The sequence below is a fragment of the Chenopodium quinoa genome, unplaced genomic scaffold (assembly GCF_001683475.1).
Source record: "Chenopodium quinoa cultivar QQ74 unplaced genomic scaffold, ASM168347v1, whole genome shotgun sequence".
In the NCBI taxonomy this organism is placed as follows: domain Eukaryota; kingdom Viridiplantae; phylum Streptophyta; class Magnoliopsida; order Caryophyllales; family Amaranthaceae; genus Chenopodium; species Chenopodium quinoa.
In genome coordinates, this window is record NW_018744151.1 from 4,615,513 (window position 1) to 4,639,175 (window position 23,663).

The 23,663-nt window shown below is 36.1% G+C and overlaps 3 protein-coding genes and 1 pseudogene across 3 annotated transcripts; 2 read left to right on the forward strand and 2 right to left on the reverse strand.

Moving 5' to 3' along the window:
• Positions 1 to 1,757: 1,757 nt before the first annotated feature.
• Positions 1,758 to 3,886, reverse strand: LOC110693689 (putative pentatricopeptide repeat-containing protein At5g37570). Its single transcript, XM_021870853.1, has one exon. It carries the CDS (start codon positions 3,722 to 3,724, stop codon positions 2,084 to 2,086), a length of 1,641 nt encoding a protein of 546 aa, XP_021726545.1. The 5' UTR covers positions 3,725 to 3,886; the 3' UTR covers positions 1,758 to 2,083.
• A 1,313-nt stretch (positions 3,887 to 5,199) lies between these two features.
• LOC110693733 lies at positions 5,200 to 7,223 on the forward strand (annotated as a pseudogene).
• A 94-nt stretch (positions 7,224 to 7,317) lies between these two features.
• Positions 7,318 to 13,466, reverse strand: LOC110693690 (transcription elongation factor 1 homolog). Its single transcript, XM_021870854.1, has 5 exons — positions 13,329 to 13,466; positions 9,780 to 9,907; positions 8,487 to 8,557; positions 7,792 to 7,813; positions 7,318 to 7,709 (listed from the first exon to the last, which is right to left on the reverse strand). The coding sequence occupies exons 2-5, from the start codon at positions 9,887 to 9,889 to the stop codon at positions 7,649 to 7,651; spliced, it is 264 nt and encodes an 87-aa protein (XP_021726546.1). The 5' UTR covers positions 9,890 to 9,907; positions 13,329 to 13,466; the 3' UTR covers positions 7,318 to 7,648.
• Positions 13,467 to 20,383: 6,917 nt separating this feature from the next.
• LOC110693734 lies at positions 20,384 to 21,310 on the forward strand. The gene has a single exon (XM_021870908.1). The coding sequence runs from the start codon at positions 20,384 to 20,386 to the stop codon at positions 21,308 to 21,310; it is 927 nt and encodes a 308-aa protein (XP_021726600.1).
• The last annotated feature ends 2,353 nt before the right edge of the window (positions 21,311 to 23,663 follow it).

A 23,663-nucleotide genomic window follows, 5' to 3' on the forward strand; every position in this document is an offset into this window, starting at 1 on the left:
ACCCTATAACACATTTTATTGATTCTCACCGGTTTTCTATGAAACATTGAACATATATTGCTGCTATTACAGGAGGAAATGAACCCAAAAGTTTCAGGGAGGCCATGAAACACGAGGGTTGGAGAAAGGCTATGGTAGATGAGATAAAGGCACTAGAAGACCAGGGCACTTGGGTGCTAGAGAAATTACCACCGGGTAAAAAGGTACTCGGAAGCAAGTGGGTGTACAAAGAGAAATATGATGAGCACGGAAACTTGCAGAGGTTGAAAGCGAGATTAGTCATCTTTGGCAATCATCAGGTTGAAGGATTAGACTACAATGAGACTTTTGCTCCGGTTGCAAAAATGGTGACAGTTCGAACATTTCTTGCAGTAGCAGCAGTGAAAATTTGGGAAGTTCATCAAATGGACGTTCATAATGCGTTCCTTCATGGTGATTTGGAAGAAGAGGTATATATGAAAATTCATCCTGGTTTTGAGAAAAATAACTCTAACAAAGTTTGCAGGATGATGAAATCATTGTACGGGCTTAAACAAGCTCCGAGATGCTGGTTTGCAAAGCTAGCTACAGCTTTGAAAATTTATGGCTTTAAACAGTCATATTATGATTATTCATTATTTACCCTAACAAAGGGTAAAATGCAGCTCAATGTGTTAGTATAATGTCGATGATTTAATTGTAGCAGGCAACGATAAAACTGCTATGATTTTAAATCTATCATATCTGGGAAATTGTTTCAAGATGAAAGATCTTGGATTGTTGAAATATTTTCTGGGGCTAGAGGGTAGCCCGGAATAAACAGGAAATTTTTATTTGCCAGAGGAAGTATGCGTTGGATATCATTACTGAGGCAGGTTTACTAGATGCTAAGCCTGGAGAGTTCCCTATGGAGCAAAATCACAGGTTGGCTTTAGCTAAGGGAGAGTTTTTTCACGATGTGGAAAAATACCGTCGTCTTATAGGCCGACTGATTTATTTATCTATTACGAGACCGGATTTAGCATATTCAGTTCATATTTTATCACAATTTATGCAAAATCCCAGGATTGATCGTTGGGAAGCAGCTCTGCGAGTTGTTAGATATTTGAAAAAGAGTCCGGGACAGGGAATTTTATTGAGATCTGACAATGCTTTACAGTTGGAAGGTTGGTGTGATTCAGATTGGGCAGGTTGTCCTCTCTCCCGACGTTCCTTGAGTGGTTGGTTTGTGCTTCTTGGTTTGTCCCCTAGTATCGTGGAAAACCAAGAAGCAACCTACAGTTGCTCTTTCTTCATCGGAAGCAGAATATCATTGTATGAATGCAACGACATGCGAATTAAAGTGGTTGAAACGACTTCTTGGTGACTTAGGATCAGAGTTAAACATGAGAATGGGATGCGCCTTTATTATGATAGTCAGTCAGCGTTATATATTGCGCAGAATCCAGTGTTTCTTGAACGAACAAAACATATTGAATCAGATTGTCATTTTGTTCGGGATGCGATAACAGATGGGTTGATTATACCTTCGTATGTTCCTACGACGGTACAGTTGGCAGACATATTTACAAAGGCTTTGGGAAAAGCTAAGTTAGAGTTTCTTCTTCGCAAGTTGGGCATTTGTGACCCGTATGCTCCAACTTGAGGGGGGGTATTGGGATATATTTTAGGAATAATTGTGAAAATATATCCTAGAGAATATTGTGAACTATTTTAGGTTATTTGGTCTTGCCCTCCAAGTATACCTAATATATAAATATTATATGTGGCCATTGTGATTAATGAGAAATACAGAGAAATATTCTTGAGATTAATTTAACAAGGACTAATGCTCCATAACAACAGGTGTCAAAGGTCACCTGTTATGGGCTACAGAGTATCAGCATACCCAGTCCTATGCCTAGGAGTGGCACTTTGTGCATAACCACATTTTAAAAAGGGAGCAAAAATCCTTTCAGTGAGCAATTAGTGGACTTCGATATGACGACAAAAACTTTGATGAAAAACTAGGGTATTATATAATGTCACAAAAATCCAACAAGGGAATGTCTCCTGCTGTGGAAGAGGTCTAAGAAGTACCCAGCTTACCAATAACCTTTTGACCCTAAACCCAACTACGACCAAGAATTTTATTCAGTCCCCGATCAACCATTTGGTTCCTTACATTAGAAACATCCAACCAACGATCTACTGCTGCATAGACATTGGATAACAAAACAAAATTTCCTGCATTATGTGGCTCAAGTTCAACTAGTCGATTGGCTACTACTTCAGCCAATTCAGTATCACAATGTAATCTACATGCCCCAAGAAGTGCTCCCCAGCATTCAGCATGGGCCTCAATTGGTAATGACTTAAGAAGGTCATAGGCTGCTTCTAAGTGGCCAGATCGACCTAGAAGATCAATCATGCAAGCATAATGGTCAGGCGAGGGGGTAATTGAATATTTACTCATCATATCAAATAAGCAGTAACCTTCCTCCACCAGTGCCGCATGGCTGCAGGCTGTGAGGATGACAGTGAAGGCAACATCATCAGGTGTTATCCCTTCAGAAAGCATGTTATAGAATAATTTAACAGCCTCTGCTCCTTGACCATGAAGAGCATGGCCTTGAATCATGGAGCAGTATGAGACTAAATCCCGTTTAGGCATATTATCAAACAAACTCCTTGCTCTCTCCATGTTACCACATTTAGCATTCATATCTACTAATGCTGCAACAACATGTGTACGTTGGAGATCAAACGAGCTTCGGTTCATGTATGAATCAATCTCATTAGCAAGTTTCATATTCCCTACTTGCGCACAAGCGGACATTACACTCACCATTATATGTTCATCAGGCCTAGTATTGCTCAACTTCATCTCTAGAAAAGACTTCACAGCCTCATAAGGAAGCCCATTCTGAGCATACCCAGATATCAAAGCTGACCATAGGACAAGATCCTTTACTGAGCACTGCTCAAAGAAGAAGTTCGCGGAGGACATGTCGCCGCATTTAGCATACCCATCAATCATCATCGTGTAGGAAACCACATTCTTGAAAGGCAATTCATCAAACAACTTCCTAGCACTATCTAACTGTCCAAGCTTTACATACCCACTTATCATGGCATTCCACGAAACCTGATTTCTCTTGGGCATTACATCAAACACTCTCCGTGCATTAACCAAATCCTCAGAATTAACATACCCAACAAGCAAACTAGTCCAAGAAACCACATTTCTCACAGACATTTCATCAAACACTTTCTGGGCATCCCTAATCAACCTACATTTCCCATATAAATCAACCAAACTCGAACCCACAAACACATCATCCTCAACCCCATATTTAATCAATAACCCATGAATCCCAACCCCAACAAAAGCATCCAATTCATTCGCACAACACTTCATCAATGGCGGGAAAGTGTACTTATCTGGAGCACCTTCAGAAGAAGCTCTCATGGCGGAAAACACAGAAAGAGAAGATGACAAAGAAGAGTAATTACAGTGACCCTTTAACAGGGAGTTCCAAAGACAAGTATTGGCGCATGAAACAGAGTTGAACACAGTGGTTGCATACTGGAGGAGAGAGAAAGATGAACAACAGCGTGAAACGAAGTTGGAAATCAAGTAATTGTCATGTTCAAGACCCTTTCGAATGATTTGAACATGGATTTGCTGGAAGCATCGAAGAGTGTTGCAGGATTTCAAAAGGGTGATTATTGGGGGAGATGATGCAGGTAATTGATGCTTCATTGATTGTTTTGAAATTCGATGTCTTGGGCATTTTCTCAACGGATGTTTGTCACTGCAGTTGTTTGAATTTGCTCATTTTTTGTTGTTGTTGTTCTACGAGTCTTCAGTTTGCTCCAGTAGAAACACTAGAAACTGAAACTGTTGATGTCTTCAAAAGGGCTTTTTGCTGAGAAATTCCAAATTGGCAAGTATAAGGCCTATTCTCATACGATTATTTTCAGCTCAGCTCAGCTCAGTTCAGCTCCTAATTTCCTTATCTTATAAAATATTCATTTCGCTTCAGTTCAGTTCAGCTGAGTTCAATTTATGAGAACAGACCCTAAATGTATAATAAATCAGATATGTATTTCAAATGGCAAAATTATAACAAAAAAGCAGACGAATGTCCTGGAGGTGTTGGATAAGATAGCTAAAAGTAGAAGAATTAAATTAAAAATTAACATTAATTACACCGATCGACGCTTGATTCTGTCATGCTTACCCAAATTAATACCACTTTAGGTAATAGTTTAAATGCTTATTTAACGTCCTGGGGGCGTTTGTTAGCAAGATCCAAATTATAAATAAAATACTCCCTTCATGTAGAAATAAGTAAACATTTCTCGTGTTCACGCATCGTATGTCAATGCAATACTTCAACTAAGTATTACTTGTTTTAAGTAAAATTATAATAATTAATTTAATAAATTATTTATTGGAACAATTCCGTATTCAGCATACTCATAAGGTTATAATTACTCTTAGCTATAAACCACTAACATTAGTCAAAGTGAATTACATACATAGTATAAAAAGTCAAAACGTTTCATTAATTTAAATATGGAGGGAGTACAATTTTTTAACTGTTTATTGGTAGACTGTTACTTTAAGTAATAATTTTGCCTATAATAGAGTATGAGATACGACTATACAAATATCTATCAATGTCATCACCGATATACAAAGTAGTAAAGTACTAAGCAAATTAAAGCTTGGTGAAGTTGGTGGGGATCTCACCAAAGTCACAAGTTCGAACCCTACCAATTACATTTGCTTGGGAGTAGAGGATTCCCTTACCTCCCCCTCTACTCTCAAACGTTGAGCAATATTTAACTGAATGTAAGATATATAAAGTACACTATTTGTAACCTAGTTAATGTCTTGAACGTGATGTTAGTCAAGAAAACCTTATTTTAATACGAAGTTTGTATCTGAATTAATATCACTAATATTTTTTTTTTATCTTGAATATAATATCTTAATTAACATCATCTTATTTGTACAAAGAAAAACATGAATTTGAACTTTACCTCTTAGTTCACATGCTATAAATTTGAACAACTTGATACCAAAGCCAAAATGATGCAATAAAAAATTCTAAGCTAAATCATAATGCATCTCGTGAGTTTTTATTTAATACTTGTAATTAACAACTTAATATTAGTGCCTCATCATTTGACAAAGTAAGCAAAATTTTATCTTCACTAATTGAAAATATGAAACAGATAACTGAGCTTAATGATGCTGAAATCACAACACCACCATCAAACCCATTTGTACTTGCATTCCAAAGCCTAACATACAGTGTCAAAATACACCCAAATGCTTCAAGAAATTACTCTGAAGAAAAGCTGTTGTTGCATGACATATCAGGGGAAGTGAAAGAGGGGCAAATCATGGCAGTTTTGGGTGCTAGTGGGTCTGGAAAATCAACCTTAATTGATGCATTGGCGGGTCGAATATCGAAGGAAAGATTAAAAGGGTCAGTAACTTTGGATGGCCAAGAAGTTTTGAGGTCTAATGCCAACATTCTGAAATCAAAATCAGCTTATGTTATGCAGGATGTTATCTTATTTTCAGGGCTAACAGTAGAGGAGACTTTTATGTATTCCGCAGAGTTTTGCCTGCCGAGAACTCTGTCAAAGTCGAAGAAGAGAGCGAGAATTCAAGGACTAATCAGCCAACTCAGGCTAAGGCAGGCTGCTAAGACCGTGATTGGAGATGTTGAGCATAGAGGAATCTCTGGGGGTGAAAGGAAACGAGTTTCGATTGGCATTGAAATCATTCGTGACCCAGCTATCTTGCTGTTAGATGAGCCTACTTCAGGTTTAGACTCGACAAATGCCTTCTTAGTGGCCTGTGTTCTGCAGGGCATTGCTCGAAGGGGGAGCGTTGTGATCTTGTCAGTACATCAGCCTAGTTCTCGGCTTCTAAGCATCATGGATTATCTGATCATTCTTTCTGAAGGACAAGCAGTCTATAGTGGCTCGCCTTCAGGTATCACAGAGTTTTTTGCAGCATGTAATCACTCAATTTTAGGAAATGTAAACAAGGCCGAGTTTGCGCTTGATCTCATCTCCGAGCTCAAGGATTCTCCTGGTGGTGTCACAAGTTTGGTGGAATAAACAAATCTTGCCAAAGGAGGAATAACAATAATCATTCAGAGCTTGCCACTGATTTATCAGCTTTGTCCTTCACTGATGCAGTAAATGCAAGGATTTCAGAAAGCAAATTCTTAGCATCATCAAGTATAATGGTTCCTGAGTTTTCCAATCCAATTTGGGTTGAGACCTATGTGCTCGCGAAAAGATCATTGCTCAACTCAAAAAGAATGCCTAAATCATTCAGGTTTCGGTTTGGTGCAGTGATCCTTGCTGGTGCAATGCTAGCTACCGTGTTTTGGAGGTTAGATGACTCTCCTAAAGGAGTACAAGAACGGCTAGGATTCTTTGCTGCTGCTATAGTCACAACATTCTTCATTTGTGCTGAAGCCATTCCTCATTTTATTCAAGAGAGGTCGGTCTTTATGAGAGAAACTTCAAATAACACTTACAGAAGGTCTTCCTATGTTCTCTCTAATGTCATCACTGCCCTCCCATCTCTGATCTTGTTCTCCTTCACTTTTACTGCAATAACCTTTTGGGCTGTTAGGTTAGGAGGTGGGCTTTCGGGGTTCCTTTGGTTCTTCGGGTTCATGTTAGCCTCGTTCTGGACAGCACATTCATTTGTGACCTTCCTGTCTGCATTGGTGCCCCATGTTCTGATGGGGTATCTATTGGTTGTGACCCTCTTGGCTCAATTTACGCTCTTCAGTGGACTCTTTATAACTCGAAGTCAAATCCCACAGTATTGGATATGGTTTCATTATATGTCGCTGGTTAAGTATCCATATCAAGGGGTTTTACTAAATGAATTTGACAACCCTATGAAGTGTTTAGTTAGCGGGATCCAAATGTTTGATAACACACCTCTCAAGGATGCTCCGCTTGCTTCGAAGGGCAAGGTACTAGAGAGCATGAGCGACATTCTAGGGTTCAACATGACTGGCTCGTGTGTGATGACAGGTTCTAATGTACTACAGCAGTTAGACATCACTGACTTGAGTAAATTAGATTGCTTCTGGATTACAGTGGCTTGGGGTTTTTCCTTTAGGATCTTATTTTACATTGTTTTGTTGTTTGGTAACAAAAACAAGCGGACTTGAGGGAATTTTTTCCTAGGGTTAGTTCAACTCTACCAAATTAATGGTCACAACTAATCTAATATTGTTGCTGTCGAGTTTTATAGGCTAAACCAAAATTTTCATTCATGTACGAAATAAAATACCGGAGGGGACTGATAAAAAGTTTAAATAAGGTCAAACATCTAGTTCAGACTTCAGAGTATTCTTGGCTGATCAGTATTATAGTCATGTTACATTCAGAAAGCATGCTACCGAGATGACATATATTACAACTTACAAGAACAAACCAGTTGCTGCACCTAAGACCTACTGTAGTCACTGAACATGAGATGCTGAATTTCCCATAATACAAAGTTTTACATACAGTCCACATTTTAGTAGTTATGGTTCCACTAATCCAGCACATCCATAGCATAAACAATGGGCAAGGGACGATTATTTCATTGGACAGAACAACAGCCTTCTTGCCCTTTGTAATTTTATTATTCAGCATCATCTTCCACAGTATTGACTCGCTCACACTCGTCAATCCATTCACTGTATCTGTAAATACAAAAGTAATGTAAGGATAAAGAGGATTTAGTAGACAGTAGAACTCACAAGATATTGAGTAAGTAAGACTTACATGTCAACCGGTTCAGTCAGAGCTGCAGACACCAAAAGAAAAGGGACAAAAAATAAAATCAGATAAACTCAAATCCTCACAAATTATACACAAACAATAGTAGACAAAAATTGAACCCAAAATTTGCAATGGACAGCATTAGCCAGCTTTAATATGCCAATATAACAAGCAACATATCAACCTCGTTTGCCATAGCAGATTAACAGGGAAGGAAAGCGGGATAGAGAAATAGAGCAAGTAGAGAAAGATTGTGGGTAGATTCCGTGACAAGCAGCATAACAGGTTTGGGGTATTTTTTTTTCTTTTGAGTGGACAATCAACTAATCTACCAACATGAGACCAGATAAAAAATTATTCAAATACCAGTTCCACTAGGTAAAATTTTATTCATTGATCATCAAATCATAATCATCCCAATGACAGGAAAATCTCGCTACTATTGAAAAAGGAATGGGTTTCATAAAGTAATAATAATACAAATATATAAATAAATAAATAAAACAAACAATTTACAAACCCACTAAGATGTCCAGAATTAATACTGGCTGGAATATGTCCTTGTTCATCATTTCAAAATGAACCCAATGACATGCAAAATTCTGTAATTTAATCACGGTTGCATGTAATTAAATTATGCAAAGCCAGACAGCATGTAGAGCGAGTTGATGATCGATTAGTAAGGCTCAGAAAAGTACCTGTAATTGAAGTGCTGAAGCTCTCTTGACAGATCCTGCATTGGGCTTCGCCTATCAAGTTCTTCATATCACTATAAATCAGGTTAAGTAATAAAATGTCAGCTCAAAATTTAGCCCAATTACACTGCTTTTATATAAAATATTCTTCATGAATACAGTAAGATCTAAACAACACAAAAAAGAAAGAAATAATCGTGGACTCGTGGTAAGGTTAGAACATAGCTGTGTCAAATTCATTATTCACTCTCCCCTTCATGTTAATTTCATTATTTCCTCTAGGCAGGGTTTTTAATTGCTTAAAAGTGATATCATTTCAACCTTGTTCAGAGAAAAGATGTGCTACACTTTATTAAACCCTATTCGATAAAGATATTTTTTGTTGATTGGATAAAAAAGATAAAAGTGGGTTTGCTGAAGTTTGAAAAAGGGCTCGGCTCTGTAGGCGATTTGGTGGTGCATTTGGAAGGAAACAGGCTAACAGATCTTTCAGGATTATTCAGTTTGTCAGCTTTTGCTTAGCTGGGATCAAATTTTAACTCGTGAGCAATGCAAAACTCAACTGTCATATAGTAAGTATATGGGTGTTAACATGTCAAACTGTCAACTTCTTGGGTCTTATAGTTCTATCCTTTATTACTTCCTACATAAATACTCCATCATTTTGGACTAAGACAAAAATTAATTTGTTATCTAATGAAGCCTAATGCAACTTTATGGGTGTTTGTTTGGAACATAGGAAGTTAGGAAGTACCGTTTCCTAGGATTTTTGTTTGCCCATAGATATACTTAAATACACTTCCAAGGAAGTATACTAATCTGCCTCATTCATTGCTGATTTGCTATTTTCCTTGTATACTCTACAGACTTAGGTGCATGTCCAAAGTGACATACTTCGCTTTTTAAAAAAATTATTATTAGCCAAAGTGAAGTGTTAAGTGTACATACCCATAACCCATGTAAGAGTGTCGAGGATTTTGCACAGGCATTTGAGGTACAATGAAGAGTTTGAGCAACATAGAAAATCCAACTACACACATGAAGTTCCACTTACCTCTTTCTTCAATTTGTGTAAAGTACTTCTTAGATATTATAAATTCCTATATATTTTCCAACCAAACACCTCATATTTTCCACTTCCTAGGAAATTCGACTTCTCATACTTTTCCATGTCACCCAAATAAGCACTTACACAGTTATACCCATTGAACAACTGGACTTAATCAGCAAATCTAACTTCCTCTTTAGATTCATGAACTCAAACAGAAAAACACAAGTCATGCAAAGTATACTTACATGCGGCATTCTACACTGGTCCCATGATTGCAGAAGGGGCAGCTAAAAACAGTATCAAGTTTGAGGCTCTTCTTTGGAGGAGGCTTAGCTCTTGACTTTCTCTTCCCCATATCGTGAGGCTAACAACACTGGAAAAAGAACAGTCAAGACAAGACACATAAAAAGAGTAATTGAGAATGCAACCAAAAAAAAGAAAAATTAAAACCCCTGTATGAAAAAAAATGCATGAACTTCGTACTCCATTAAACTGGCTGACTGAATAAATTACAGATTAGAAAACCCATAAATGAAAAGTATGTCCCATGTCACCATGTGGCCAATCATACACAATACAACCCTCAAACAAGACCAAGAAAGCAATAAATGCGACACAAACAGAAAACCCATAGAATGTGCATGCGGAGGGAAACACACACACACACTAGATTATACAAGAAATATAGTAAACCAGACATCAGAAAAGTTTATGAACTGAAATAGTATGAAACTATAACATGACTGGACAAGTGGACAGAGAGCACCCAGGTATGATGAGCTACAAGAATGAGATTGGTTCATTCTCATGGCACACAGAGGACTGATGACCATTGGATACCATTACCAAGAGCAATAGTCTCCAAATAATGCAAACCAGTGATGTAATAAAGCTTTAATTACATCAATAATACCAATCATCATTTTAGTCATTATCATCAACCTTAGCTTATCATAAAATACTTGGAGAACTTGTTCAGGTGACAAATTAAATCAATAAATCCAATGCACCATGAGAAAAAAAAAAATAGTAAATCTAGTCCATCTACTGCCTTTTTAACTAAAGACACTGTTCCACTTGCTCCACACTTCCACACTACAGGTTTGAATTAAAAAGAGGTTGGTGCTTATAAATAGCCTTTTTAAAAGACTGAAAGATAGTGTATAAAATTCTTATGTAGTTAGTTGTAAAGCTAAATCATTCAAAGCAACTGAAGAAAACAAAAGTAACGTTTCGGTCTTTGCTTTCACACAATATAATCTTTTTTCGATAACATCTCCATTAAAGCACAATCTTCTAGATGGACTGGATGACAGTTATATTGGGAAGAAAGCGACACAAAATAAACTCCCTCCGTTTCCATATGTTAGTCCCATATGGAATCAATCACATGAAATAAGAAAATAAGAATCTTAAGAATCTAGCATTAAATTACATTCCTGTTCATTACTAATTTTTCTTTATTCAATTTCTTTATTTTTTTGGGGACAGTATAAACCATAATTGCGGTGCGCATGTGACTTAGCTAGGATTTTAGTGCCAAGTCATCAATCCACCACCATTACAATTAACCAATCAAATGTAACATTTCATAAGGAAATTAACCAATCCCCTCCGTTTCCATATTTTAATCTAGCATTAAATTAACCAATCAAATGTAACATTTCATAAGCTTTAACCAATCAGATTTAAATAAAAATCATGAGAATTAAAATACAACTTTTATCTTTTGCAGTTGGCCTTTTCTACTTATTTTAAGGTTTCGGAATTTTTTTTTTTTTTTTAAATCGAGCAAATAAAAGTTCAAAAAAAAATGGAAAAAAAATGAATCGTAAAAAATAGCAAGCATTTGTACTTTCATCCTAATCAATTCAAAGGAATATGAACCCTGTCATACCAAGAAAAGTTGTGGATGGGAAATCTGATTGGTTAAAGATATGGAAAATTATGAAAATTGAAATGACCGAATTCTGCAAATTTTCGCTCAGAATTATTCATGTCCTTCATGGTTGTAATTTGAGAAGAGAAAAACGACGAGAACAACGTTAATAACAGATCTACACCAACTGACCCAACAAAGAACAATCAAGACAAGGTTTTAGTCTTAAAAGACCATTAAACTATTAAAGTGACAGAAACCACAATTTCGTTGATAATTAACAAATCACAAGTCGAATTAGTATCAGATATACAAGCTTATGAGGAGAGAGAAAGTTAAGGTTTCACAAAATAAACATAAGAGCTTTGTTAAATCTGGTCTCACTGACCAAAGTCGAAGAATAAGGAGAATTATAAAGGATTAGCCTTAAAATTGAGAGAGAAAACTAGGTTCTCCATGTACCGTGAAAGACCGTTGAGAGGTTAAAGAAAGAGAAGAAAGTGGAAGAATCTGGAACTGAAAGAAGTAATAAAAGAATTCAATGAATGAAGTTATGTCGGTGGAAATCTAGGAAAATAATCCCAATAGAATCAAGGATGATTGGGAAATTCAATGGGACAATGAGCGTATAATAAGGAAACAAAAATAGGTTAAAAAACAAATATATTCAATATGGGTATATATTTTTTAAACGCTCAAAATAGCATATGGGACTAACCGATAGAAACGATGGGAGATCAAAGATGGTAATTGGAAAGTGAATGCAACAATTCTGACACTGTGAAATGAGATTGTGCTAGGAGGACAAGAAGAAAAGGTTAATTGGTTACAAAGCTCATTGCTTAACATTGACAGTACATTTAAATTTAAGGAATAAGCATAAAACTTCAGATAGTTACATAGTAAACTCATAAATTCCAGCCGTATTTCTAATGTCTCAAACTTTCAGTAAGTACTCATTCCAAAACAAAAGGCAAATATCATTCTAGGAAATAAAAGGGAAATAAGACAATGTCATCCAAAAGGAGTACTATTGGAAAGAATTTCAGATATTGTGAAGTCTCTGTGCATGCCTTCAACAGTTTAACTCACAGGGTTGTCAATAATTCTCTCAACTTAAAAAAAAAAAAAAAAAAAAAAAAAAAAAAAGGAAACAGCAACAATTTAAAGCTACGAGAATGCTTACAACCTAATACGAAGAATAACAAACACTGTTTTGCATTTTTCTTAAGCAGAACACATGTCTGGCCGCAACTCACTATTCAAAACGTTAGACAGTTATCAAATACCCACAACTTGACCAGGCCCGTCCCTGAGCCAGGGAGTAAAGGTCATAGTCATAGTTCCATCCTCACATTAAAGGGTTATCAACAAACGCCTGCGAAATGCACATGGTTGAACTGATTCAATAGTATTGAACCCTAATTAATCATCAAACTTCTTATAAGGGTTTTCCTAATTAATCATCAAACTTCTTATAAGGGTTTTGGGTGATAAACTTTCAAGCGAATTCAACAGAGCTTACGCAGGCTTGGCTAGCCTCAAATATTCGTGCTCGGCTCGGGGCCGGGCTCTATTAGCCTCAAAATGGTTCATCTTGTGTACACGATAAGGCAAGAACAATGCAACAAATTGGCAATCATATTTGTCTCAAACTCTCAATTACCAAATTAGACTCAAACAATCACATAAAATTATTCTTGCTAAAGAATATCAACGTAAAATGCAAAGAGAAAGATTTAAGCAACAAAATCAAGCGTTATAATTTTCATAACTTGAGTAACTTATAATCAATAGTTCAAGAATTCACCTTAGAAGAACCCTAAATTGACTATACTGGGAATTAAATCAACGATAAACCCTAGATAGTAAAATTGATAATCGGCAATTTGATCAGGAATAAAATATATCTTACCTTAGAAATTGCTTCAACGGAGGAGAGAAAGCTCTAAAGGCGCTCTAATGGAGAATTTGGAGTACGCGTTTCAACGGAGGAGAGAGAAAGAGGAGGGGGGTGCAGCTATTTAAAGGCGTAAAAAAACGAATACTCCAGGACCCATTTTTATTATCCTATTTTTGGTTTTTTTTTCTTTCCGTTACAAAATTATACAGTAAAACTGAAAATAAAAAATGATAGTTAAATAAAAAGGGGAAGATTAATCATACTATTATATTGTAAACATCAAAAATATTATCAATGGTTTGTATTCTTTTCATTAATTTTTAAGGTAACGAAATTTTAAAATAACCCACCAAATCTTAACTTTTGCACTTTTTTACTCCCTCCAATTTTTTTAAATTACATTATATGAGCAGTACTTATATAATACAAATTCTTAAATGGACCTGGTTCATACTAGTTTATTGTGGACCACTAACATTAGAGAAAGTAGGGTTGTTTTATTAATAAAAAAAAGGTCACTATAATTAAAAAAAAGGTCACTATATTGAAATAAAAATTTATTTTGGTAATATATATGCCTAAGTGGTTATTTTTGTAATGAAATATTTTATATACTGATCAATATGAATAATAAAGGCCACTATGTTAAAATTAGGGTAATAGCGTCATATTTCAAGTTCACAATATTATTAAACGTTGTAGTAGTTTTAATAAAGGTTACTAGGTTAAAAATAAGGTTACTATATTAAAAATAATGGTCACTATGTTCAATATAATGTCAGTTGCGTGTGTATAGACCTCGGGTCCACAATAATATTATTGTGGACCAGGTCCACACAAGTCTTTTTGTATAATATAAAGCACACGTGTAGACGTGTAGTCGTGTGCTCGTGTAGAGGATAGGATCTTAGATAGGAATCTTATCAGGTTTTATTTGGCTAGTTATTAATTGGGTTTTCTCCTTTTTTTTTATAATTTATAGTACGGAGTAATATATAAACTGAAAGCGATTTTGGGTGATAAATTTTTCTTTCCCAAAATATCCCACCCATCTTTTAGTTTCTTTACAAAAATAACTACCTTCATTTTTTAAAAAAAAAAACTACCATCAATAAAAAAAAATTAAAAAAAAAAACCTACCATCCTTTATTAAAAAATTAAAAGTTACAAAAAAAAAAAAAAAAAAAAAAAAAAAAAAAAACTACAATACTATTTTTTTTTTTGGAAGTTATATCTTTTTTACACTTAATTAATATTTTTTATTATAATTTTTTTTGAAAGATTTTTTAATTAGAACAAGGTAGATAATATTTCATGAATAAAAAAGTGAGAATTGAGTTATATAAATTTCTTATAATACATACGCTACGTGTGCATGTCTCGTAGCTTGTTATTTTAAAGAGAAAAAACCTTGTTGAATAAGAGAATCTTACAAAACAATCCGCCTCAATTACATGGAAAAGTCACTTTGAATGGTGAAAGATAAGAGAACCCCGCCTCATGATTGTTAGAAAACAATTCTTACTACTCCCTCCGTCCCATAATTACAGACAAATAACTCTAAAAAGTACGGTTTTTAAGGAGGATGGAAAAAATAGAGGAATATTATATGGAAAAGCTAAAAAGTGAAGAATGTTGATAAAAAGTACAGTAGAGAATATTGTATGGAAAAGTTAAAAAGTAGGTAATGATTTTTTAAGTATGTGTGTATTTTGTATGAAAAAGTAAGTAATGATTTTTTTGGTATGTGTGTAATTTGTATGGATAATGGAAAAAATTAGATCTCTTTCCCTAAATAATGTTACTAAAAGATTCAATTCCACAAATACTGTCACATTTTTTATAAATTCCCACTTTACCGTCCACGTCACCGGTTCAAGCTACTTTTTATTTTTTTACGGTTTTTTGTGGAAACCGTTACTTGAAGGGGCGGCTTGATAAACCGCCACTTCAAGTAGGGGTATTTAGTTTAGTAAACCGCCACTTCAAGTGGCGGTTTTAGGTTTTTAAGAACTTTTAAAAAAAAAAAAAAAAAAAAAAAAAAAACTGATCTTCACTCACATTTGTTCTCCTGCTCAAAGCCTCAAACCCACATAAAAAATAATCAAGTCCCTGTTGATGCCGCCGGAGAACAACTTCAGCTTGCGTCCTGCCGCCATCATTGTTGATGTTGTAATTTAGTGTTGGTCCTGGTTGAGAGTTAGTAGTATAATTTAATTTATACCCTAATTTCAATCCAATTGTCAATATAAACTCATTTTGTTTTTTTTTTTTTTTCAATTTACTTGTTTATTTTTTCATTTTTTCTAGATCTATTCAAATTAAGTTATAATTAATTTTTTTTTTTGTAAGTTTTGTGTTTGTTTGATTTGGAGTATTATCAATCTTGGAGAAATATAGTTATGCGATTTGTTTTTGTCTTTTTGATTATTTGTTTGTTGAAAGAATCAGTTTGCAAAATGCTAGCTATGTATATATTTTTTTTAAGTTACAACATAAACCGTTACTTGTTCAAGTAACGGTTTCTAGTTCAACAAACCGCTACTTCAAGTAACGATTTTCAGTTTTGAAAACCCGCGGTTTTTGCTGAATCGATAAAAAAAATCGATTTTTTACGTGGACGGTATTTAGGGAATTTTTTAAAAAATGGCCGTAATTTGGGAATTGAGTCTTTTGACAACATAGGGATCAAAAAGTAAGTAATGATTGGGTGTTATTTTTAGTAATAGGAGGAACATTTTAGAACACCCAAAATAGTATATTTGCCTGTAATTATGGGACGGAGAGAGTAGTTCACTACACTAAATATTACGGGTCCTTAATGAGGTTTTTTTTTTGGAAGAAACATAATGAGTTATTTCAAATAATCCTTTTTCTATGAATTGGTATATACCTGAATTAAACTTTTTTGAGTTTCCCATTGAAGGGATACTTCCTTCGATTTTCTAATATTCTCTAATTTTACATTTGTACTCCCAACTATTTCTACTTTTATTCGGATAAATTTTGACTAAATTTTTATTTATATATCCTCACTTATCATACATACTAATCATACTCTTCAATAATATATATATATATATATATATATATATATATATATATATATATATATATATTTATATATATATCAGGGTAAAGTCGTATCCCCTAATCAAAAATAATTGCTAAGTCCTCTAATTAAAGTAGATAGGGAAGTAGGGTCGATCTCCACAGGGAAACAAGTCTTTTTACTCCTAATTAATTATTATAATCTAAATTATCTAAGTAACCAATATTTATAATTGAGTATGAAACTAAACTACAAGGAATAGGAATAGGGAGAAAACAATATATAAAAGGATCTAGGGCATAGGTTCACCAATAAATAATACTCCAGGGTAAAACATAGTAATCAATCATTGACATTGCATAAATAACATGATTAACAGGCTCTCGCAATTTATTAATCAACATAGATCTAACAGGCTCTCGCAATTTACTAGACCTAAGTTCCTATTAAAATTAGCCTTTAATATTAAATTAACATCTGCTCGATTCATCAATTTAATATTGCTATACTTTTACAAGCCGCAATTGTAAAACATTAAAACAATCCAATAAGAAATTATCATGCAATACCAACAATCAATAATAGTCAATCATCAATGCATCAATTAACCAAATTGTAAAGGGCTTTCGCTACGTATTACAATCACACAATTAATTTATCGGTATTAAATCTCATCTCTCGAATCTCGACTTAACCATTTATAAATTAACCTGCCTATTGAAACTAGACCTAAACATCAATTCTCATCTCTCGCATCTTGAATCAATATTGTCAAACTCATGCATAAAAGATAGGCCTAATCTAGTCACAGAGCATTAAATCAATCAATAGGAAATTAATCTAGCATTGATAATTAACAACAATAAATTACCCCTTCATATTATTTATTAAATCCCCATAAACCCTAGAAATAAAACTACTCACACATAATAGAAACTAAACAAATCAAAGCAATAAAATAAATCATGATGAAAGGAATAAAATAAACAACTAAGATTAAGGGAAGAGAAATCGTTACCAAAAAGTAATCTGGAATTAGGAGTCGATTCAGAACAAAGGTTTAGAGAGAGAATTCTAAGAGAATAATTAAGAGAGTAAAGAAAGAGTAAAGAGGAGAAGAAGAAGATATCCTAAAAACGTATTACGGAGGAGTATTTATACTCCGTACAAAAATCCTAAACTAAAACAAATTAAAACGACGTTAAGCGTCTCCTAACAATAACACGCGCCCGATAGCACCGCCCGATCGGGCGCGCCTTTTTTGCTCATTACTAATAATCTTGCGCCCGGCCGGGCGCGCCTTCGGTCGCCAGCCTTTTTGGCCGGGCGACTCACTTGGGCCCCTATTTGGACTACGATTGGGCTCTAATTCTTCGGGTCAATCTGGGTTTCCTCTTTGGGTCTTGAATACTCGGTCCAAATGCCCCGGTATCACACATACCAAGCCCTTAATCACCGGTTTGATGGCTCTAACCGGCCCTGGGCTATAAAATCTGGTCGTGCTTCTCCAATGTTCGTGATTGCTCCAAAATATCTCGGAAAAATACTCCAAAAGCATAAATCCCTGCAAAAGTCAACCAAATCTACAAAAACACTAGAAAACACCAATGAGTAATAAAAGTGGCTCTAAAGAGCCAAAAACACTACTAATTATGACCAAGGGACGGGGGTAAAATACTATATAAAATAGACACATCAATATATATATATATATATTAAGGGTCTGTTCACTTCAACTTAATTCCAGTTCAGTTCAGCTCCTAATTTCCTTCCCTCATAAAATATTCATTTCGGCTTTATTCAGTTCAGTTTAGTTCAGCACCAATTAGTTCAGTTCTATTCATTTTCAATCAGTTCAATTCAGTTCATTTCAATCTAGCTAAGTAAATGTGAACATCCCAAACTCAAACTCTAATTATTCATCTTCACAACTAATAGCTTGTTAACCGTTAACAGCCAACAACAACTCAGATTCTGTTCTCTTCTGCTTAATTTCAGTTCAGTTCATTTCCTAATTTCCTTCTCTCATAAACAGTTCATTTCACTTCAGCTTAGTAAATCAGAATAGGCCATAACATCTATCTCCACAATTATATATTGCTAAACATGCCTAAAATTATAGAAAAAACTGTAAACAATTACTTCTAATTTTCATTTTTTTTAAATTGTCAACAACTATATTCTCCGATAAAAGTTTCCCCAACCGCTACATTGTCAAACCCAAATTTTTTTTTTACTTAAAAACTAATTAAACACGCCCTAAAATTCAAAATTTTGGTAGAGGCCTAATCAATAATAACTCTAAGCGTTCTTTCAAAAAAATAATAACTCTAAGCGATGCGTAGTTTCACACTTTCACCCACGACATGGCTTGATGAATCATGGGCATCATCCACCCTCCTCTCTCCAAGGAGAATGTCAAATAGGATAATGGTCAGTCAACTATAATGTGAAGCATTATGTATAAACAAAATTTTCCATGTACTAAAATTTTCCAATTGCATATTAACAATTCACAATAACGAGTTCCCTCTAGGTTTTGCCTTGGAAGGGTGTGTTTTCTAGTCGCTTGGGGCTAGGGTTTCCTTGTTTTTTCAAGGTTTTTCTCGATTCTTGATCGAGTATCATTGTTTTTTTGATAAAATCTTTCTTGATTTCTTTGTAATTGATTTCCAATTATGGGGGATAGTAATGAGTTTCTGTCGCTGATTGAGAAGGAAGGGTCGGATAGTAGGAAGTCGGAGGAATTTGCGAAGGATGATCCGAATGAAGCCATTGATTGGGATGAATCTGGGGAGATTGACGATGATGCTAGGGTTGAACTTGCCCTAGTAGGGAAGGTCTAGACGAATAGAAGCATCAACACAAGTGCTTTCATTGCTACAATAAAATCTGTGTGGCAACCAAATCATGGGGTGGATATTACAAATATTGGTAAAAACTTGTTCATGTTCCAATTTTACCATTGGAGAGACAAAAATAAGGTGCTTGAAGAACAACCGTGGCATTTCGATAGGCATGCGCTGGTTTTGGGTGAAACCATGGATTCAGTGAAACCCTCATAGACTCAATTATTTCATCTGCCAATGTGGATAAGAGTTTATAACCTCCCTCTAAAGGGAAGATTGAATGTTTCTAATATTGAAAAAATTGGAAATAAATTGGGCGTGTTTGTGAAGATGGACAGTGAAGCAAAGGTGGGTATCGATAAATCAATACGCCTTCGGGTTATGGTCGACGTGAGAAGACCTCTTATAAAACATGTGAAGCTGAAATTAAGAGGTGGAATTGAAGAGTTTTTTGAGGTAAAATATGAAAAAACCCCTTTGTTTTGTTACTTTTGTGGACTTATGGGACATGGCATAAAGGACTGTGATGAACATAAAGAATGTGATAACCCAACTATTCCTTTTGGGGAGTGGATGAAAGCTTCACCTTGGAAATATAGGCCAGGAATTCGAGGAGAGAATGGTGGGGAAGCAGGGAAATCAAGTGCGGGGGCTTTGTTTGTTACAAAACCAAAGACTAGTGAACAAAGTTAGCAAGAAGCAGTTCATGTACGTGAGTTAACTAGCAAAATCAGTGAGGTGGGTTTGGTTACTAAGGTGCGGTTGGATGTTGAGGGGGGGTCGGATGGTGGAAAAATAAAAAACACAGAAAATAATAATAAGTCTCGGGATGGGACTGGGGTGAGTGTGGAGAGTGAGGAGCCTTCTGGGAGCAATGTTTTTGTCTTTGCTAGTGGGGAAGATGTTTTAAATGAAGACAGTGATGTTACACAGGGGGGAAGGGAGGTATTGGGGAAGGAAAAGTAGGGAAGGTATGGAGGAGGAAGTTGACTATAGTATGGAGGGTAGTATGAGTCTTTCAGGTGAAAAAAGGAGGGGCAGGGAGACAGATTCTAATAAAAGTGATGGGATGATTGATGATGAAGAAAGGGGAGGAAAAAAAAGAAAGTGCTATCGTTGACTGCTGAAAAGGTGGCGAGCCCCACTATTTGGGCTCTCGGTGATAAATGAGCTACATTCTCTCTTGGAACTGTAGGGGTTTGGGGAGGACCGCTACAGTCAATGCGTTAAAACGCATTGTATTTCTTGAGCGTCCCCAGGTTATGTTTCTGTCGGAGACAAGATTGAAGGCTTTTGAGATGGAAAAAATTAAACAAAAAATAAAATTTCATTCTTGTTTTGTTGTTGAGTGTGACGGTGAGGGAAGAAAAAGGAGTGGGGGTCTTGCACTTCTTTGGCAGAGTACAATTGATGTAGTGGTGAGTTCCTATTCTTTAAACCATGTTGATGCGTTGGTAGGGGCAAATGAGCATGAGGAGTGGCGCTTTATGGTTATATATGGGCACCCCGAGGAGGAAAATAAATATAAAACCGGACAGCTGCTTGAAAGTCTCAGAGACACAAATGAAAAATCGTGGCTAGTCGAGGGTGACCTTAATTTAATGCTCCATTCACATGAAAAAAGGGGAGGAAGGGGTTTCTGCTTTGAGGTGGCTGACATTCTTCGTAAGGCAGTTGATAGGTGTCAGCTCGAAGATCTTGGGTTCATTGGGCACGAGTTCACTTGGACAAACAACCAAGGAGGACCGAAAAATATTCAAGAGCGATTAGATAGATTTTTAGCAAATCACGCTTGGAGGGAAGTTTTTATGGGGTCTTTTGTTACTCACCTTACGAAAAGGAGATCCGATCATTTGCCCATTCTTTTATGTATCCAAAAGGCCGTACCAAAACAGAAAAAAAAAAAGAAGAAGAAAAAATTGTATCATTTTGAGGAGATGTGGCTTCGGGATGAGAACTGTGCTGAGATAGTTTCGGAGGCTTGGGAGCGTGGCGGTGATCTTTGTTCGAAAATAGCCTTTACTTCATCAAGGCTAAGTGCATGGAGTAGAGAGAAATTTGGTGACTTTGTGAAGGAGTTGAATGACTGTTAGGCGCAAATGAAACTTTTGATGGGAGAGGATCAATCAGAGGAGGTAATTGCGCAGATGAGAGCTATAGATGACCGTATGGATGAGCTTGAGAGGAGGGAAGAGATGTATTGGAAGCAAAGGAGTAGGCAAGAATGGTTGAAGCATGGTGACAAAAATACGTCCTTTTTCCACAAAAAGGCAAAGCAACGTGAACAGAGAAATAATATTTCTCTTATAAAAGATGCTGCTAGTAATGTGTACAATGATGAGGAGCAAATTTCATAAATGTTTGCTTCTTATTTCGAGGGCCTATTCGCGGGAAACAGTGGTATCGAGCCAGAGCCAGTTTTGGAGAAGGTTGATCCTGTCATTGACGAGAGGCAGTACACGAGTTTGGCAGCCCCTTTCACTGCTGAAGAAGTTCGAGTTGCACTTTTTCAAATGCACCCTACAAAGGCCCCCGGACCAGATGGTATGTCTGCAATCTTTTTTCAAAAATTTTGGGACATAGTTGGGGTTGATGTTGTTGGTAAAGTACTTGATATTTTAAATGATGGGGGGGGATGTAGGTTCGATTAATCAGACTCATATAGTCTTAATTCCGAAAAAAAAGAATGTGAGTCTCCTGTTGATTATAGACCTATTAGCTTGTGTAATGTCCTATATAAAATTGTCACAAAGGTGCTAGCAAATAGATTGAAATTGGTGCTCCCTTACATTGTTCATGAGTTACAAAGTGGTTTTGTTCCGGGACGTCTGATCACGGATAATGTGTTGGTGGCTTATGAATGTTTCCATTATCTCAGAAAGAAAAAAACAGGAAAAAAAGGCTATCTTAGCCTTAAGCTTGATATGAGTAAAGCTTATGATAGGGTGGAGTGGGATTTCCTAAAAAAAATGATGTTAAATTTGGGGATGCCGGAGACTTTTGTGGGGTTGATTATGAACTGTGTTTGTACTGCGTCCTTTGATATTTTGGTCAATGGTCAAGAGAAAGTTCAAGTCGAGCCGGGGTCTTAGACAAGGTGATCTCATTTCTCCTTTCCTGTTTATTCTGTGTGCCGAGGGCTTATCTGCTTTAATCCGTGATGCGGAGGCAGGAATCATATTCATGGTGTGAAAATTGGTAGACATGTCAAATCAATTTCTCACTTATTTTTTTGCAAAGGATAGTCTTCTCTTTGTGAGAGCTACTGAAGAGGAAGTTGAGAATGTGCTCGGGATCCTGTCTACTCATGAAGTGGCTTCAGGTCAGAAACTGAATATGGATAAATCAGAGGTGTCTTTTAGCCGAAACATTGATCAAGAGCGGAAAAATATGCTTCAGATGAAGTTGTCTTTTAAGGCTGTCGAAGGACATGACAAATATCTTAGTTTGCCAACTTACATTGGTAGTTCTAAGAAACAGGTTTTCCAGAATATTCAGGATCAGATTTGGAAAGAAACTTTAAGGGTGGAAGGAGAAGTATTTATCCCAAGCCGGAAAGGAGGTTCTGATTAAATCAATTGCGCAAGCAATCCCGACATATACTATGCAATGTTTTGCGATCCCGGATAGCATTGTAAATGTTGTTGAAAAATTATGTCGTCAGTTTTTTTGGGGACAGAAAGGTGAAGAGAGGAAGATTTGTTGGGTCGCTTGGGGCAAATTGTACGCTTCGAAAAATCAAGGAGGGCTAGGCTTCCGGAATATGAAATTTTTTAATAATAAGGCTCTTCTTGCAAAGCAAATGTGGCGCATTCTCTCCGATGAGGACTCCCTTATGGCTAAGGTTCTTAAAGGCAAATATTTTCCGAACACTACGTTGTTGGAGGCAAAAATCAGACCGAATGCTAGCTATACTTGGCGATCGATCTTGGGTGCTCGTGATGTTCTCATGAAGGGCGCTAGGAAGAATATTGGGGATGGAACATCTATTAATATTTGGAGGGACCCTTGGGTTCCAAATTTGCCTGATTTTAAAGTAGGGTCAAGCCAAGGTACCAATTCTGTGGGTATCAACTGTGTGCACCAGCTGTGGAGTAACAGGGATTGGGATACGAATGTGTTGAAGGCCTTTTTTTCTGAAAATGAGGTCAGCAATATCCAAAATATCCCCATACCTCAGTTTGATCGCAAAGACTCGTGGACTTGGCACTTCACCAAGGATGGTAATTACTCCGTGAGGAGTGCTTATCATGTGTTGATTGAGGAACAAAAGCGTGGGATGGCTTCTCCTTCACATGGGGGTAACCCCTTTGATTGGAAGTCACTATGGCGTGCAGAGCTCCCCCAAAAAATCAAATTATTTGTTTGGCGTACAATTAGAGATACGGTCGCTGCTAGGAGCAATTTAGCTCGAAGAGGTATGACTGTTGATCAATTATGCCCTTT

Bases quoted from the DNA above. Each gene is read 5' to 3' on its own strand.
- LOC110693734 (XM_021870908.1), top strand. From the start codon at position 20,384: ATGAGCTACATTCTCTCTTGGAACTGTAGGGGTTTGGGGAGGACCGCT.
- LOC110693689 (XM_021870853.1), bottom strand. From the start codon at position 3,724: ATGAAGCATCAATTACCTGCATCATCTCCCCCAATAATCACCCTTTTG.
- LOC110693690 (XM_021870854.1), bottom strand. From the start codon at position 9,889: ATGGGGAAGAGAAAGTCAAGAGCTAAGCCTCCTCCAAAGAAGAGCCTC. The intron at 8,558-9,779 runs GTAAGTATACTT...CCTGATTTATAG, and splicing joins ACCAGTGTAGAATGCCGCAT to TGATATGAAGAACTTGATAG. The intron at 7,814-8,486 runs GTACTTTTCTGA...TGGTGTCTGCAG, and splicing joins CTTCAGCACTTCAATTACAG to CTCTGACTGAACCGGTTGAC.